Genomic DNA, 17,874 nt, shown 5'->3' on the forward strand with positions numbered 1-17,874 from the left:
AAAAGAGATAGGGATAAGATTCGTATGATTCAATAGTGATTAATTGTCATCATGACTAATTATGACTGTCACAATTGTAAAGGTAGAAGTTTTGTAACAAAAAAAGGGGAGTAGTTAATCTTGCAGTCTGGAAGCACAGGACCCTAGGACCACCAAGAGAGAAGGGCACAAGCAGAATGCGGGACCTTATCCAGAGAATAAGCAGCGCCAGAGATGGAGGTGGAGAAGGGGAACGGCTGAGGACTCTAGATTTATGGGAAGAGAGGGACTAAGAGCTGGTGGCCAGGAGCAGACTTGAAGAATGTGCCCTTTGGAGATGTAAACTATTATATATGCCTGAGTGGTGTTTGTTTGTTTGTTTGTTTGTTTATTTGTTTGTTTTTTAAAAACTAAAATGGATAGAAAGAAATACTGTTAACTGATGGTACATGGAGGGAATTATAATCATTGTAATGAAACACGGTGTATGATTTGTTGAATGTAAAACTGATGATGTGCCCTGTAAACTTTCACTCAATCCACAATAAGAACCTTAAATTAAAAAAAAACAAAAACAAATAAAACAGTATTCTAGACTTCTATGTTTCCATTCTCCTTTGATGGACATTCTGGTTTCTGATAATTTGGTGCTCTTACCTTTAATAATAAGGAGCTCTGGTAGCATAGTGGTTATGAATTGGGCTGCTAACCTCACGGTCAGCAGTTCGAAACTACCAGCAGTTCCACGGGAGGAGCTTTCTGCTCCCATAAAAATTTACAGCCTCAGAAACCCTGTACAGGGTCGCTGTGGGTCGGAACTGACTTGACGGCACTTAACAACAACAACAACCTATAATAATGATGCTACAAATATTCTTATGAATATCTCCTGGTGCCCCTGTTTAAGATTTTTAGAACACATATTGTTGTTGTAAAGTGCCATAGAGTTGGTTCCGGCTAATAACGATTCTGTATAAGGTTCCAAGGAGCAGCTGGTGGGTTTGAACCACTCTATGTAGAAGGGCAATTCATTGTATCTGTGTATCTTCAACTTTAAACAATATTGTGAAATTTCTCTCCAGGGTGGTTCTATGAATAATATTCCTCCAGAAACACTACACTGCTAACCACCAGGTCAGTGATTCAAACCCACCAGCTGCTCCTTGGAAACCAACTTAACGTCACTTAACAAAGAAGCATGGGAGTTCCTGTTTCTCTTCATCCTTGAATATTTGTCTTTTTTATTGAGCTGTGTGTAAAATGCGATCACCAGATCATTTTACCTCCCTAGGTCCCAGTGCTTCTGGATACCTTACCTCAGTTACACACAGAAGGGGACAGGTCAAGCATGGTGTGCTTGGTTGGCTTTCTTCTGGTCTCTAATTGTTGGGAGTGCCCAGGTTCATGTGTTGGGGGCCCCTTGTCAATAAGTAATGTCTGTCATAGAGCTTAGAATGCCAACCATATATGCCAGTGACTTTCGAATATGTAAATATCTCCAGTCTGACTGCTAAAGTTACTCAACAAATGTATTGTGAGGGTCAATAAATAGGTGGCTCAACTCAAACGTAACCTGTCCAAAATCTAACTCAACTTCCCCTGTGAATTCTACCTAACCCTTTCTTGTTGTGCCTCCTCATCTCAGTCAAGAGCTTGCCAACTATCCAGTTAGTTGTTCAGTCCAAAATCTTGGACATCATCCTTGACTCTTCTCTCCCAACATCCTCACATTTAATCCATGAACGTTTACGTAAAAAATTGTTCCTAGATTTGTCCCTTTCTTTTTTTTCTACTACCACCTTGGTCCAAAACATTATCATTTCTTGCTTGGACCACTGCCCTTGCCTCCTAGCTGGTGTCTCAACTTCTATTTTTGCCCTTATAAAAATCATCTCTACCCAGAAGGCAGGGAGAGCTTTTTAGAACACCAAACAGAAAGAAAATGTCATTACATTGCTTAAAGCCCTCCATTAATTCTTATTGTAGACCATCCAACTTCATTAAGACTGTTATCTGAAAGACCTATGAGATCAGATCACATGCCTAGCCAACCTCTGGAACTTTATACTCTTCCTTCCTGTAGAGTCCTTTAGAGAAGTCTCTTCCATTCATCTTGTCCTGGCTGAGATCTTCCTATTCAAGGATGTCACTTCCTCAGAAACCTGTCTCAACCAGCCCATCCTAGAGTGGCTCCTTAGTTATTATTATTCCTCTTAACAAAACACTACTCTATTTTCTAGGAGTCTGCTGGTGCAGTGGCTCACCACTCAGCTACTACTAACCAAGAGGTTGGCAGTTCAAACCCATCCAGCTACTCTGTGGGAGAAAGACTTATAAAGAAACACCCGGAAAGAAATGTTGTAGGGCAGTTCAACTCTGTCACTTGGAGTCCCTGTGAATTGAAATTGGGATGTCAAGGTACCCAAGGACAGGGACAACATTCTATCTTCATCTATGACAATGGAGATTTTATCAGTCTGACATGAGGAAAGTACCCGTAAAGATTTGTTGAATTAGCAAATGAATTGTTGTTAAGTGCCATGGAGTTGGTTCTGACTCATAGTGATCCTGTATAGGATTTCCAATGAGTGGCTGGTGGATTTGAACCACTAACTTTGTGATTAGCAATACAATGCTTATCCTACAGCATCACATCACGACTCCAACAAATGAATGTTGTTGTTAAGTGCCTTGGAGTCAGTTCCAACTCATAACGACCCAGTATAGGGTTTCCGAGGAGCGACTGGTGAATTTAATCTGCTGACCTTGTGGTTCAAACTGACGTTGCAATCCTACGCTTATCCTACAGCACTGAACCAGAAGTCCAACAAATGAATGTTGTTGTTGTTAAATACTGTCTAGTCGGTTCCAACCCACAACAACCCTGTAAAAGGTTTCCAAGGAGTGGCTGGTAAGCTTGAACTACCAACCAGTCCAACGCATTAACCCACAGCACCACCAAAATTTTAGAACAGACTGCATGCTCAAATGAAGGTTCTCCCAGAGTCTAGCTGGGAGACATCTTCTTAGGATGAGACAACACTAGTCTTTAATTAGAAGAATAATTCTTAACTTTTGTGTCTCAGGAATCCCTTTACAGTCTCTAAAAGTCATTGAAGACCTCAAAGAGCCTGTGTCCATGTGGGCTATAGATATAGATACTGAATATGTTAGAAATCAAAATGATATTTTGAAAATGTTTATTAATTTATTTTAGAGCAATAATAAGCTTGTAGTATAATGCACTGGTCCTCAAGGTCACTTTGAACCACAAGATCATTGGTTCAAGCCCACTAGCTGCTCCTCAGAAACCCTATACAGGGTCACTATGAGTCCTAACCCTTGATGGCACTAACAACAACAGGATTTTCAATAGCTGATGTTTCTGGATTTAGATCATCAGACCTTTCTTCTAAGGTGAACTCTATAATCTCCAAACTTTTGGTTAACAGCTCAGTTGGTTAACTGTATCACCAAAGGGATTCCCTGTAGTCTTTCCAAGAAGAGACTCTTACTACCCCACCCATTTCTAACCCCACTCTTCCCTTTCTGTTTCGTTTCCCCTCATAGGAGTCCTGGTGTGACACTATAGGATAAGCACTGCACTATAAGGTTTGTTTGAACCACCAGGTCTGCAGTTCAAACTGACCAGCTGCTCCTTGGAAACCCTATACAGGGCACTGTGAGTCAGAACCTACTTGACAGAATTTAACAATAGTCTTCTCACTTTAAGAAAAAACAAAACTTTTTTTTTTTAAATCAAAGATAGGGTGGGAATATACATTTAATGTCTTTATAAATCAAATTTATAAAATGCATCTTTTAAATATTTTTATTTTGTAATCAGAATAATGGTGTACACATTTTAATCCAGGAAATTCCTTTTGAATTTTTCCCTTGACAAAATGAATTTTGAGACATGGTTTACCAGGATTTGTTTATTCCTCTTTGTATTTATGGTGAGAAGCCAAACTGTGCCATCTCCCCACCCCCTCTATCCTCCAATAGGACAATATCGAAACTTAAGTTCTTCCCCTTTTTAAGGAGAAGCTGCCCCCTCGCCCTTTTTTTTTCTTCCACTAGAGCAAATTCAGGAGTCCTGGTGTGGCAGGCGCTCTGCAGGATAATGCACTGGACTGCAAGGTCTGTTTGAACCACAAGTTCAGCGGCTCAAGCTCACCAGCCGCTCTCAGAAACCCTTTACAGGGTCCTTATGAGTTGAAACCAACTCTCTAACACTTAACAACAACAGAGGAAATTCACAGAGCCGTGATTTTTTTTAAAAGGTGGTCATCTCTCTGGTGACTAAAGCTCCCTAGGCTGTGTCCACGCCTCTTCTACTTCCTGATGTCATACTATTTTTGTCTTTGAATAGCTCGTTGACACAATTGCCTCGGAGATCGGAGAACTGAAACAGGAGATGGTACAGACAGATGCCAGCCTGGAAAATGGACTGGAAACCGCTGAAACCTACAGGTGACCAAAGACCGATGAGGCGCTAGGCGTGCGAGGGGGCTGAGGGAACCCAGTTAGCAATTGGAGCTGATATTTCTGTCCCTCTCAGAAGTTTGGGAACCAGAAGTATGTTGGCTGCTGATGAGATCGCTGTAGGAGGTGGGAGTGGCCTAGGAGCCAGTCTTCTGATTGTTATTTGAATTACTTTGAAGGCACTTGAACTTTATACCCTCTCAATTCTTCTGGCACCAGAACCCGGAAACCTAAAGTTTTATATGCCATATCCAATCTACTCACAACGATGGAAAAAATAATGCAGCGTGATCCTCCGTGTGCAAAATAGAATTCAGTGTAGCTGGTGTCAGTCTCCAGAAGGTTTTATAAAGGGGAGCGCTAAAGAGGATGGATTCATTTTGCGTTCTCAGGTCAGAAACCAATTCCACAGTAACTATTACCAGTAACTATATTCATTAATGATTGCAGCTATTGGATATTGGATGTGGTTATAAATGATTACGAAGGGGTAGCAGTATGCAGTGGTAATTAAGCAGAAGAACTGTGCATATGGTGCATATTATCTGCAGTTGTTACAGGGGTAGTAAAGGACTGGCTTGTTGATTGGGCTGCCCGAATTCTGAAGAGTAGAGATGCAAAGGTCAAGGTGAACCTGTGGAGCTTGGAGGACACCACAGCCAAAACATTTTCCAATTCTTGGGTGCCTTGCTTGCAACGATAACAGAATCGAATCACTAGAAAAAGACCTGGAAATGTGCCTTGGGGATCAGATTCATTATCTGCTTCCCATCTTTTCCCAAGGAAGGGGGTTAAGGTTGCCTAGTGCAGTATGAGATTGAGATTTATGGCTGGGTTGTGCTTACAAGTCTCATGGCAGGCAGGAGGGGCCCTGCCAGGGTGAACCAGGTGGTTCTGGTTTTCCAGGCAAGTTTCAAACCAGTCTGACTTGTTTCTGGAGGGAGACCAAGGGGAGAGACTACAGTTCCAGGTTGAAGCTTGTTAGTTGGAAGGTGGTACTTTAATACCCTAACTATAGTTCCCCGTAGCAATGAATTATATGTACCTTCTATTTCCTTTCATATTCTGCAAAATGACAGGAGTGGACCAAGCTCTTTGCAACCCCCAGGCTTTTGATGACTGTCTTGACTTCACTCTGAAGTGTTTCAATTAATATTTTCCATAAATTAGCAAATTCACCAGAGTTTGTTATTAGCGATTTCTAGCCTCACATTCAGGGGAGTTCCAAATTACAGGATCTTTAGCCAGGGGATTTCTCTTCACTCTTTGCATTGTTGAGCAACATTAAATTGGAGTTGAGACAGCTATTGGTGCACTGATTTCTTCCACATCCAGGGAACACATTAGCCTTTCAAGCTAGACCCCAAATTTTGCAGATGGCAGACACAAGGACCAGTAATCCTTCCCCTGTGTATAAGGCACAGAGGATTCCAGGGTTGGAGGGAAGAAGTCAAGATTTGATAGTCATGATTTCAGAAAGTATTAGAAGAGCTCGGTTTTCATTTTATCTTTAACATCTTCTTTAAGGTTTTTTTCCCCCTTCAAATTTAAGAATGACCAAACACTCCACAGTAACTTTTCTTTTACAGATTAGTCTCACTTGTTCTTAAATGCTAATATGGTTAACACTGAATTTATAACTTTTAAGAGGTGTTTTATTTAGCTTTTATTCATGGAAAAGAAAAATTAAAAGATGCTTTGTGATAAGTATAATGAAGTTTTAGCTTCTGTGGTAGAGACCTTGCTGAATTTCTAGAACCTTGGAACGGTGACTTTGGTTTAATTTCTCCATTTTTTGCCCCTGTGGAGATGCCAGGAGGGCCAGGTAATAGAGGGGTAAGAAAAAGAGAACAATGTATAGATTTTAAAACTAAGGCACAGCCCAGCTGTGACCACAAGGCAAATGGCAGTTCACCCTGGCAGAGAACAGTGCAAAAGTGGGAAGAAAAGGAAAGAAGGGTGGAGTGGCTATGGCAGAATTGGTTTAAGTGCAGCCGTAAGAAAGAAGTACCAAACAACCCCCAGGACCTGGTGCACAGCTACATCAAAATCACTGTCCTTGTGGTTCATCCTCCCATGAGTGTGTGCTATGGCATTGCCTACTAACCCCATCCATGTTGTTGTTGTTAGATGCCGTCAAGGTAGCTCTGACTTATAGCAACCTTACGCACAACAAAACAGAACCTTGCTCAGTCCTGCGCCAGCCTCACAATATTTGGTAAGACTGAGTCCATTGATGCTGACACTGTGCCAATATCCATCTCACTGAGGCTCTTCCTCTTTTTCACTACCCTCCACTTTTACTAGCATGATGTTCTTCTTCAGGGACTGGTCCCTTCTGGTCCTGGCTGATGTATGAAAGGCTTCATCTCATCATCCTGCCTTCTAAGGAGCAATTTGGTTGCACTTCTTCCAACACAGATTGGTTTGTTCTTCTAGCGGTCCATGGTACTTATAATATTCTTTTCTAACACCATAACTTAAATGCATCAATTCTTCTGTTGTTGTTTTTGTTGGGTGCCATTGAGTCAGTACCGACTCATAGCGACCTTATGCACAGCAGAACAGAACACTGCCTGATCCTGGGCCAACCTCACTATAGTTGCCACACTTGAGCCCACTGATGCTGCCACTTTGCCAGTCCATCTCGCTGGGGGTTTTCCTCTTTTTTTCTCTGAATTTCCACCTTACCAAACATGATATCCTTCTCCAGTGACTGGTCCCTCCTGACAATATGTCCAAAGTATGAGAGACCAAGTTTGGCCATCTTGGTCTCCAAGGAGCACTCTGGCTGCACTTCTTACAACACAGAACTGTTGGTTCTATGGGCTGCCCATTTCAGTATTCTCCTCCAACACCATAACTCAAAAGTATCAATTCTACTATGGTATTCCTTATTCACTGTCCAGCTTTCGCTTGCATATGAGGTTATTGAAAATACCATGGCTTGGGTCAGGCGCACCTTAGTCCTCAAGCTGACATCCTTGCTCTTCAACACTTTTAAAAGGTCTTGTGCAGTAGATTTGCCTAATGCGATACATCGTTTGACTTCTTGACTGCTACTTCCTTAAGTGTTGATAGTTGATCCAAGAAGAATGAAGTCCTTGACAACTTCAGTCTTTTCTCCGTTGATAAGAATGTTTTTTATTGGTCCAGTGGTGAGGATTTTTGCTTTCTTTACATTGAGGTGCAACCCATACTGAATCTTCATCAGTAAGTATTTTAAGTTCTCTTTGCTTTCAGCAAGCAAGGTTGTATCATCTGCATATCGTAGGTTATTAATGAGTCTTCCCCCAATCCTGATGCCACATTTTTCTTCATCTAACCTAGCTTCTCAGATTATTTGCTCAGCATACAGGTTGAATAAGTATGGTGAAAGAATACAACAATACTTGTACAGTCTTCCTTATTCATTGTCCAACTTTCACATACATCTGAGGCTGTTGAATATACCATAGCTTTGGTCAGGCGCACCATAGTGCTTAAGCTAACATCTTTGCTTTTGAACCCTTTAAAGAGGTCTTGTGCAGCAGATTTTCCAAATTCAAAGCATCGTTTGATTTCCTAACTGCTGTTTCCATCTAAGTAAAATGGAGTCTTTGACAACTTCAATCTTTTCTCCATTATGATAGTGTTTATTGGCCCAGTGATGAGGATTTTTTTTTCTTTATGTTGAAGTTCAATCCGTGCTGAAGTTATGTTCTGTGCTCTTCATCAGTGAGTATTTTAAGTCCTCTTCACTTAGCTTGTGAAATCCCATCCATAATCACTGTGAAATGTCAATGGCTCCTTAAGTTTGTTGAAAACCGTATTAGGTATTAAACTGAGGTCCTAGGGTAAGGATCTCCCTACCTGTGGTGGCATCATGGTCAAAACTGAGATGAGTTTGAGATCTGTAACCTCTTGTGTCTGTCTCAGAATATCTTAAATGCATGAAATAAAAATATATAGGATTATGTAAAAAAAAAAAAAAAAAAGCAATTATACTGAAATACAGTGATCATCATATTAAAAATGTGTGGTTTTCATAGAATATGTAATACTTTGTTGTTAAAGTGCCATCGAGTCATTTCTGACTCATAGTGACCCTGTATAGGGTTTCTGAGATGCAGCTGGTGAGTTTGAACTTCCAACCTTATGGTTCAGTGCTTTATTCTACATCAACACATCAGGAATCCATGCAATGCTTTGTTGTTATTGCTGTTGTTGTTGTTAAGTGCCATCGAATCGGTTCCAACCCATAGCAACCCTGTATAGGGTTTCCGAGGAGCAGCTGGTGAGCTTGAACTACCAACCTTGCAGATCAAAATGACTTTGCAGTTCAGTGAATTAACCTACTGTGCCACACCAGGACTCCATGTAATGCTTCACAAGTCCATTAAATTGCAAGATCTAGCAGTGGGTCTGGGAACCACTATATTCTCAAAGTACTGATGAGCAGAAATTATGGGGCATCTCTGTAACAACTGCAGTGAGAATTTAGCATCTCTAGTTTCTGTACCTCTGTTTCCACATCAGTAAAATGGGGATAATAGAGCTTGTGAAATTACCCTCATAGGGTTTTTAAAAAGATTAAATGCATTAGCAGCTATCAAGCACTTAGAATAATACCTGGCATAGAATAGTGGCAGACATGATAGTAAATAAAGAGATGGCTAAAGTGATTTCTTAGATAACCCATTCTCTTCACCTATACGATCCCATCTATATCTTGGTGATTCTCAACTGAGATCCCTAAGCTGGTCCTTTCTTTGAATCCCATGCATGTATCCAACTGTCCACTCATCCTAACCTTTGGCATTTCAAACTTATAAGGAATATTGATTTCTCATCACAAGCTTTCCCACCCTGGTAACCATGTTTCTAGCTGCTTGGACTTCAGTCCAAGTAAGACCTCAGTCATTACAATGGTCTTCGTTACTCTACACGCTCTGACTGCCACCCCTGTCTCTCCTCTTACAGTCTCCCTTCATCAAGTGGTTCCAGCCTCCTGGCTTCCTTGGATTCCTTGCCTCCTGGCCTATGTTCTTACGCTTCCTTCTGCCTGGAAAGCCTTTCCTCCAGAAAGCAATCACTTTTGAATAATACCTTCCTTCCATCACCTTCTTGTTGTTGTGTGCCTTTGAGATGAGATTTCAACAGAGTGGATGGCTCCATAGGGTTTCCTAGTCAGTAATCTTTATGGGAACGTGTAACCAGGCTTTTCTCCTGCAGACATTTCCTGGCTTTAATTTTCATCAGCGCACTCATTACATCTGACACATATATATTTTGGTTAAACTTTTCGGTCTCTGCCGCTAACACTAGAAGGTGGACTCTGTGAGAGAAGGGATTTTTGTCTGTTGATCTCTGTTGGGTCCTCAGTACCTAGAAAAGTGTCTGGCATCTCACATGTACTCCAAGCCTGTACAGTAAGTAGTAGAGCATCGCCTGCTTGTTGGAGAAGCAAGATATCCTTGTGAAATAAATAGGAAAGCAATAGTGTGTATAATAAAGTAGAAAGTTGGCAGTGTGTGATAGATCTTATGTTTCCATCACAGCAAAGAAAAGGGACTAGGGTAACTTCTACCATAGGGCCTAGCCTCGATTCCTCCACCCTTTGTAAGTAGAGTTATTATTGGTGGTGGTGTAAGTGCCATCAAGTCCCTGTTTGAGGAGTGCCTGGTGGGTTTGAACTGCCAACCTGTGATTTACAGTTCAGTGCTTATCCTACAGTGCCACACTGCCATCAAGTCAGCCCCGGACTCATGTCGATCCATGTGTTACAGTGTAGAACTGCTCCACAGGGTTCTCTGGACTGTACGTTTTATGGAAGGAGATTGTCAGACCTCTCTTTCATAGAACTATTGGATAGGTTTGAACCACCAAACTAGATGAGTAGCTGGTCACAAACTGTTTGCACTACCCAGAGCAAGATCTCCTTTTGGCTCTACCCTCATCTGAACCATTCACCATGCCTGGGACACAGCTCTAAAGAGTCCTTTGTCCTTGGAGGCAGATTACAGGAATCCAACAAAACAACCTCTGAAATATATTCTAGGTTCAGGCTGGGTCTTGCGGGATCCCTAAAAATCCTGATGCGTCCAGGGTCACTGAAGGCTCTTGCCACCTTGGTTTAGTCCTCTTTGTTTTCTTTCCTCCATCGCTCCTATTCCCATTCCCACCTCTCCAATATACTGTAGTTCAAGTAGATTGCTAGGGGTGATGCCAAGGCCTAAATTCATACACATAGAATTCAGGAATGTCTTGGCCAGCTCTGCCTAGCGCTACAATGTAGCAGTTGGTCACCACCATTAACTTCTATTAAATTCTATGTCCCCAGAAACTTCAGAGCTTCCCAGCAGCAATGTGATAGCATTGACATCAAAACTAAATGAACGCACAGCCAGTGATTATCATCACTGTCAAAATCTGTACACCTAGATAAGGAAGATGTTGAATTGGTAAAACTTGTGTGATATTCACTACAACAGCCAAAACAATAAAACAAGAAGAGCTTATGAGCTTGCTTATGAACAACCAAACACTTCATGGAATTTGATTCCTTGGTTTGGAGGTTTAGGGTCATGATCTTGTAAGACATCCCAGTTAACTGGCCAAATATCATGTTCGGGGGCTTCTGTTCTATATCTTAGTGGTTTCTGAAGTCTTAAAAGCTTGAAAGTGACCATCCAGGGTACAGCAAATGGTCTCCATTTGCCTGGAATAACAGGAAGAAGGAGAGTCAAGAACCAGAGGAAATGGAATGTGTGGCTAATGGCTTCCATGAAGTGCTTCCTTTGTCTTGAGACCAGAATTGGATGGCATCCAGCTACCATTACTGAACATTTGTTTGTTTGTTCGTTCATTTGTTTTTAAATTTTTCAACTTTATTGAGGCATGATTACATACAACAAATGTGCTCATTATAAGTTACAGTTTTATAGGTTTTGACAATGGATCACATATACTCATGTAAGCCTACCATAATGAAGATACAGAACAATTTCATCACCTCATAGACTTCCTTTGTCCCTCTTCTCCCCTGTTGACTCTTTATGCAGGTATTGCTTTTCCTCTGAATGTGCTATAGATTGGGGGCCAGTGCCTATATGACACATACATTCTGTTGGCCACAGGGTGTCATCTGTTCCTTGAGATGAGCATCAGTCACAACTGTATTCTAAATACACAGACAGGTCTGGATCGCAACACATGAACCAGGGCCATTTTAAGGAAGACCCTCATCCCAAACTCCTGACCCTAAACACCAAGTCATTATCAGAACTGCCAACTTAGGTCACCTAAATCTCTGATAGAGACTCTGTAGGACTCAGTAATGTAACATAAAACAGCTCAAAGAACAAGCTAGCCAGCAAGCAGCAGCTGAAAGGATATACTTGCTGTAAAGTGGCAGAGCCAGACCACCCATAAAAGCCAGAAAAGAAAGAACCCTTATATAGTTAGTAGTCTAGTACTAGTATTTATGATCACTTGCAGAGGCTAATTAACCCCCACCTAAAATATTGTTTGTATGTTGAGACTGAGGGTACCACCCACATCCCAAGATGATATGACAAGGTTCATTGCTCACATAATTGAGATCTATAAGAACAGCAGACAGGCTTTCTCTGCTTGAAAGTGTCAGAGTTTCTGTCTACCTGAGAGATATGTTGTTGTTAGGTGCTGTCAAGTCAGGTCCAACTCATAGCAGCCCTGTATAGGATTTCCGAGGAGCAGCTGGTGGGTTTGAACTGCTGACCTTGTGGTTGAAATGTGTCGAGCATTTGTATAGAAGAGAATCCTGTTCAAAAGGGGCAAAATGCAAAATAGAATTTGTAGAAATTCCTAAGGAAACCCAGCCTTTCTGGAACCATGGAGGCTGGATGAACCCCTAAAACTATTGCTCTGAGCTCATCTTTAAGCCTTAAACCAAAAATATTCCCTGAAGTCTTTTTAAAACCAAACAACAGTTTAGCTTAACTAGTAAAGAATGTCTGTCTTGAACAGTGTGCTCTTTTAGGACAGATCCATATGGGATCAGACTGACACTAGCCATTTTAAAGATTCTGTAGGAAATTTAGATGGTGGTGAGTGTGTTAATGGGGGAGGAACAATTGAAAAAAGGAAGAATGAGACAGATTGCACAAGTCAAAGTACGTAATCAATGTCACTGAGCTGTATGTGTAGAAACTATTGAATTGGTGTGTATATTGCTGTGTCTACTCTCAAAAACAACAACAATGAAATCGATTAAAAAAAAAAAAAAAGCAGCAACAAAATATGAAATCCACACTACAGTTGCCTATACAGCCTTTCATGTCTTGGCTTCACTCAAAGTAAGAACACAGTGATTAGAAGAGAAGCAATAGCAGGTATCATGTGGGCAGATGCCAAAGTGCTAATTTATTAAGGCTTCAGTCAGATAACTATGACTATGTGAACTGCCCTGTGGTCTTCTGAATCCAACTCATCATCCACACTTAGTGCTACTGTCTAAAACACATTTGACTGAAGTCATTGTGGTTTAGAAAGAACAATGCCAAATAAGTATACAGATAGATTCCAAAGAGAGTTGACCCAATGGAATGTGGAATCATTGAACAATACCATTTATATTACATGCAAGGTAAATTTTGCACAAGATAATTTAAAAACAGTGGACTGCAAACCACAAAGTCTGAGGTCTGAGCCTGCCAGCTGGTCCGCAGGAGAAAGATGAAGCTTTCTGCTCCAGCGAAGTTTTAAAGCCTCAGAGATCCTATACAGGGTTGCTATGAGTCGAAACGGACTCAACTGCACATAACGACAATTCAAAAATGGTTGCCAGCAGTACATCAACAGGGAACTAACTGAAATTCAAGCTAGATTCAGAAGAGGCTGTAGAACTAGGGATATCATTGCTGACATCAGATGGATCTTGGCTGAAAGCAAAGAATACCAGAAAGATGTTTACTTGTGCTTTATTAACTATGCAAAGGCTTTTTTGACTGTGTAGATCATGACAAGCTATGTATAAAATTGCGAAGAACATGTCTTCCAGAACACTTAATTGTGTTCATAAAGAACCTGTACTTAGACCGAGAGGCAGTCATTAGACTGAACAAGGAGATACTGAGTGGTTTAAAATCAAGAAACGTGTGCGTCAGGGCTGTATCCTTTCACCATGCCTATTCCACCTATATAAGGAGCTCTGGTAGCGTAGTGGTTACGAATCGGGCTGCGAACCTTAAGGTCAGCGGTTCGAAACTACCAGCTGCTCCGCGGGAGAAAGATGAGGCTTTCTACTCCCGTAAGGATTTACACCCTCGGAAACCCTGTACAGGGTCGCTATGGGTCGGACCCGACTCGAGGGCACTTAACAACAACAACAACAACATTCCACCTATATACTGACCAAATAATCTGAGAAGCTGAATTATGTGAAGAAGAGCATGGCATAGGATTATCGAAGATAAGCTCAGGGCAGCGGTTTCAGGGGTTCATCTACCTACCCTCCATGGCTCCAGAAATCTGGAGTCCATGAGAATTTAGAATTCTGTTCTACATTTCCCTGCTTTTGATCAGGATTCTTGTATGGAATCTTTGATCAAAATAACCAATGATGGTAGCTGGGCACCATTCCATTCTGGTCTCATGACAAAGGAAGCAGTTGTTCATGAAGGCAGTTAGCCACGCATAGAATTGTGGGGTGTTAGGGTGGTTGGCACTGCAAGATAAGCACTGGGCTGCTACCTACAAGGTAGATGATTCAAACCCACCAGCCAGTCTTTGGAAACCCTATACAGGATCACTATGACTCAGAACCAGCTCAATGACACTTAATAACAGAGGGTGGTTATATATTCAACTTCAGTAAATAATGCTAAACAGTTTCCCAAAGTGATTACACTAATTTGCCCTCCCACTAACAGTGTATGAAAGTTCTGGATACTTCATTTTTCTCTACACTTGGTACTGGCTATCTTACTCATTTTAGCCATTTGGACGAGTATGTTGAGTTAGAATTTCTGAAACCATGGTGGGTGGAGACAGGTAAGAGTACCAGTATGTTGTGACACAAGTAGTTTTCGTAGTGCTGTGGGCACAGGGATAGACATGCCTTAGGTTTAACCGAGTATCATGTTTTTCACATGTCTAAATAGACTGCTACAGTCATGGGGAATGTCTAAACCCACAGCCATTTCATTGGGTGATATTTATGGAACCTCTGACATTATGGAAAGGAGTATTTGAGGAGGAGATGATAAAAAGAAAACAAATATGTATGTGCCTTTTATTATTTTTATTTCTTCTTTTAAATCTTGTATGGAAAAAAAAATGTACCAATGTTGTACCCTTTCTTAAAGTCTTTGATTTACTTTGTTACATATTTTTATGCAGAAATATTCAACAACTTATGAATTGGTCATTAGCTATATCATATCAGACAAATATGAGGAAGCTTCAAAAAGTTCATGGAAAAATTCCATTATCTTTTCATTCCATTTTTCCATGAACTTTTTGAAGATCCCTTGTATTATGGTTGTTTTAAGTGTCATCAAGTCTTTTCCGACTTATGGAGACTTTGTGGTTCAAGCTGATGTTGCAGTCGAGTGCTTTCCTAGGATCCAGAACCACATTAGGGTACCTTATGTATGCACTTAAATCAGATGCAGCTATGTTTTAGTTGAATGTGTGCCTTTAAACTCTTCTTATATGTTTTTCCATATTTAAAAATCAAATCTATCTCAAACCTAGTGACTTCTAGCTCATAGTTTAATATTATTACATTTCATTCCTTTACATTTTTTTCTTCTTGAAACAGCAGATATAAAGTGACTTGCTCTTGATTTATGCCTACTTTCATATTTCTGAGAGACTTTAGGGAGTTTCTTAATGTGGTAATTTAGACACATCGATCCAAAACCATTTTACATTTCGACTTCTTACACAGTATCCATGTTGTGTGTAATGGTAGCCATCAAAACAAATATTTTCTTCTTTTGCCATCTGGAAATCTGCTCATTTCCAAGAGTTTAAAAACATTCTCTCTTGCCTGTCAGTTAAAAATTTAAATGAATGGAAAAGCATTGGAAGGATGCAAATCAAAACCAAAGATAAAGTCAAACAACCAACCAACCAAACAAAAGTGGCTCTATCACAAGAGATGGGTTTACTACACGACAGGCAATTGTTACAGCGCTTGGAAGCACATGAAGGTCCCAAACATCTCTCAGCTGCCCTTTCTCCTATAACATGTTGTACCTTTTGAGAAGATTGGTTTTCCTCATTGGCCAGACTTAGTGCTCCATCCTGGTTCAGGAGAAAGAGAGAGGGTCACAGTGAACATTTGCTGACACATTAAGCCCTATTTAGCAGAGTCCTGGTGTGGTGCTGTAGGATTATCACTGGAATGCTAATCACAAGGTCAGTGGTTCAAACTCACCAGCTGCTCCTCAGAACCCCTATACAGGGTCACTGTGAGTCAGGACTGACTTGACGGCACTTAACAACAGCAGCAGTAGTAACTTAAACAAAACAAAAAACCAGTTGTTGTTGAGTAGATTCCCATTCTTGATAACCGAATGTGTTGTCGAGTTAAAACTGTGGTCAGTAGGATTTTCAAAGCTGTGACTTTTCGAAAGCAGATCATCAGGCCTTTCTTCCAAGGCATTTCAAGTTGGATTCAGACTTCCAACCCTTCATTTTGCCAACAAGTGCTTAACCATTTGCACCTCAGACTCCTGCCCCTTGAAAAAAAATGTTTGTTGCTATCAAAGTTCAGTGTTCCTTCCTGTGCATTGTCTAGTTATAAGAAATGCAAATGCACATTTTCATGAATTCTTGGATCTTGTCAATGCTTGCCTATTCACATTCTTTCTCAAAGAATATCTGATAAGGAAACAGGATAGAGAAGTTCATCAACTTGTGTAGAGATTAGGTTATGAAAGACAGTTGAAACCCATTTAATCTTAGTTTCCTAGTGCTGACATAACAGAAATACCACAAGTGGATGGCTTTCATGAAAAGAAATTAATTTTCTCACCATTTAGGAGGCTGGGTACCCAAATTCAGGGTGCTGGCTCTAGGGGAAGGCTTTCTGTCTTGTTGACTCTGGAAAGATCCTTGTCTCTTTTCAGCTTCTGTATCTTAGTTCCGTGGTGATCTTCATATGACATGTTATTCCTATCCTCTCATCTGTGCTTCCTTGCTTCTTTGTCTAATCTGCTCTTTTACATCTCAAAAATGATTGGCTTAAAACACCCCTGACATTGATATGGCTGCATTACATAACAAAGAAAAATCCTATTGCCAGATGGGATTACACCCACAGATTTGCAGACTAGGATTAATAACATATTATTTTGGAGGTCACAATTCAATCAGTAACACCAAGTGATCATCTTAAGCAGAGTTCCTTCCTTCAGCGGCTTTGATTATAATCTGAAGAGGTTCTTCCGTGTCATTTTGCAATAGATGTTTCTCTGTTGTGTCCATTGAGGATCATCTGCTCTGACTAGTGTGATCCATTTCCCTCCTAAACTAATAAGGACACCAGGCGTGTTTTGAACATGGTTGCAAGGAATTCTATGAGGATTGACTAACTTTGCTGATATTAATTACCAGAGAAAAACAATTAAGTTCAACTTAAAGACAGTACTTATATTGTAGATGCTATTTGCTAAAAAAAACTAGACAGTGTAGCCTAAAGATTTTCACAATAGGAGAAAGGATGATAAACAAATGATTATGTTATATAAATATGAATATGTTATAATGGAATGAGGACTTAATATGTCCCATATATCCTGGGAATCTCAGGGGTGGGGGAGGAGCAGTTAATTACAAAACAAAACAAAACAAAACTATGACTGTTGACAACATTCTTAAAGAACAAATTAAGCAGTATTAAGGAGCTCTGGTAGCGTAGTGGTTACGAATCTGGCTGCGAACCTTAAGGTCAGCGGTTCGAAACTACCCGCTGCTCCGCGGGAGAAAGATAAGGCTTTCTACTCCCGTAAAGATTTACACCCTTGGAAACCCTGCACAGGGTCGCTATGGGTCGGAACCGACTCAACGGCACTTAACAACAACAACAAGAAAGCCATCAAGATCTGCTTGATCTGTCTTGGTTGGCTATAGGATTCTTTCTCTGGTAACCAAAGTAAAACGTGTATATTATAGAAAAGGCACAATACAGAAAATTTAGAAACCACCATTAACCCACCCCTAGTGTGGAACTCGAAGTCCTGGTATGCCACTATAGGATAAGCACAGGACTGCTAGCTACGAGGTCAGTGTTTCAAATTCACCAGTCACTCCTCAGAAACTTCTGTAGGGTCGCTATAAGCTGGAACCACCTCAACAGCATTTAACAGCAACAGTGTGGAACTTGCTCTTGAATATAGAAAAGATAAATGATAATGCAAAAGAACTGAATAGAAA

At 40.7% G+C, this 17,874-nt stretch overlaps 1 protein-coding gene across 1 annotated transcript in view; it reads left to right on the plus strand.

Moving 5' to 3' along the window:
• Window positions 1–17,874, plus strand: part of RIN2 (Ras and Rab interactor 2) — a 150,430-nt gene that overhangs the window by 46,827 nt on the left and 85,729 nt on the right. Inside the window, exon 3 of the mRNA XM_006860645.1 lies at window positions 4,355–4,455. Coding sequence (XP_006860707.1) covers window positions 4,355–4,455 — 101 coding nt within the window. The remainder of the gene's footprint in view (window positions 1–4,354; window positions 4,456–17,874) is intronic.

This window comes from Chrysochloris asiatica, unplaced genomic scaffold (assembly GCF_000296735.1).
Source record: "Chrysochloris asiatica unplaced genomic scaffold, ChrAsi1.0 scaffold00039, whole genome shotgun sequence".
NCBI classification, from domain to species: Eukaryota; Metazoa; Chordata; class Mammalia; order Afrosoricida; family Chrysochloridae; genus Chrysochloris; species Chrysochloris asiatica.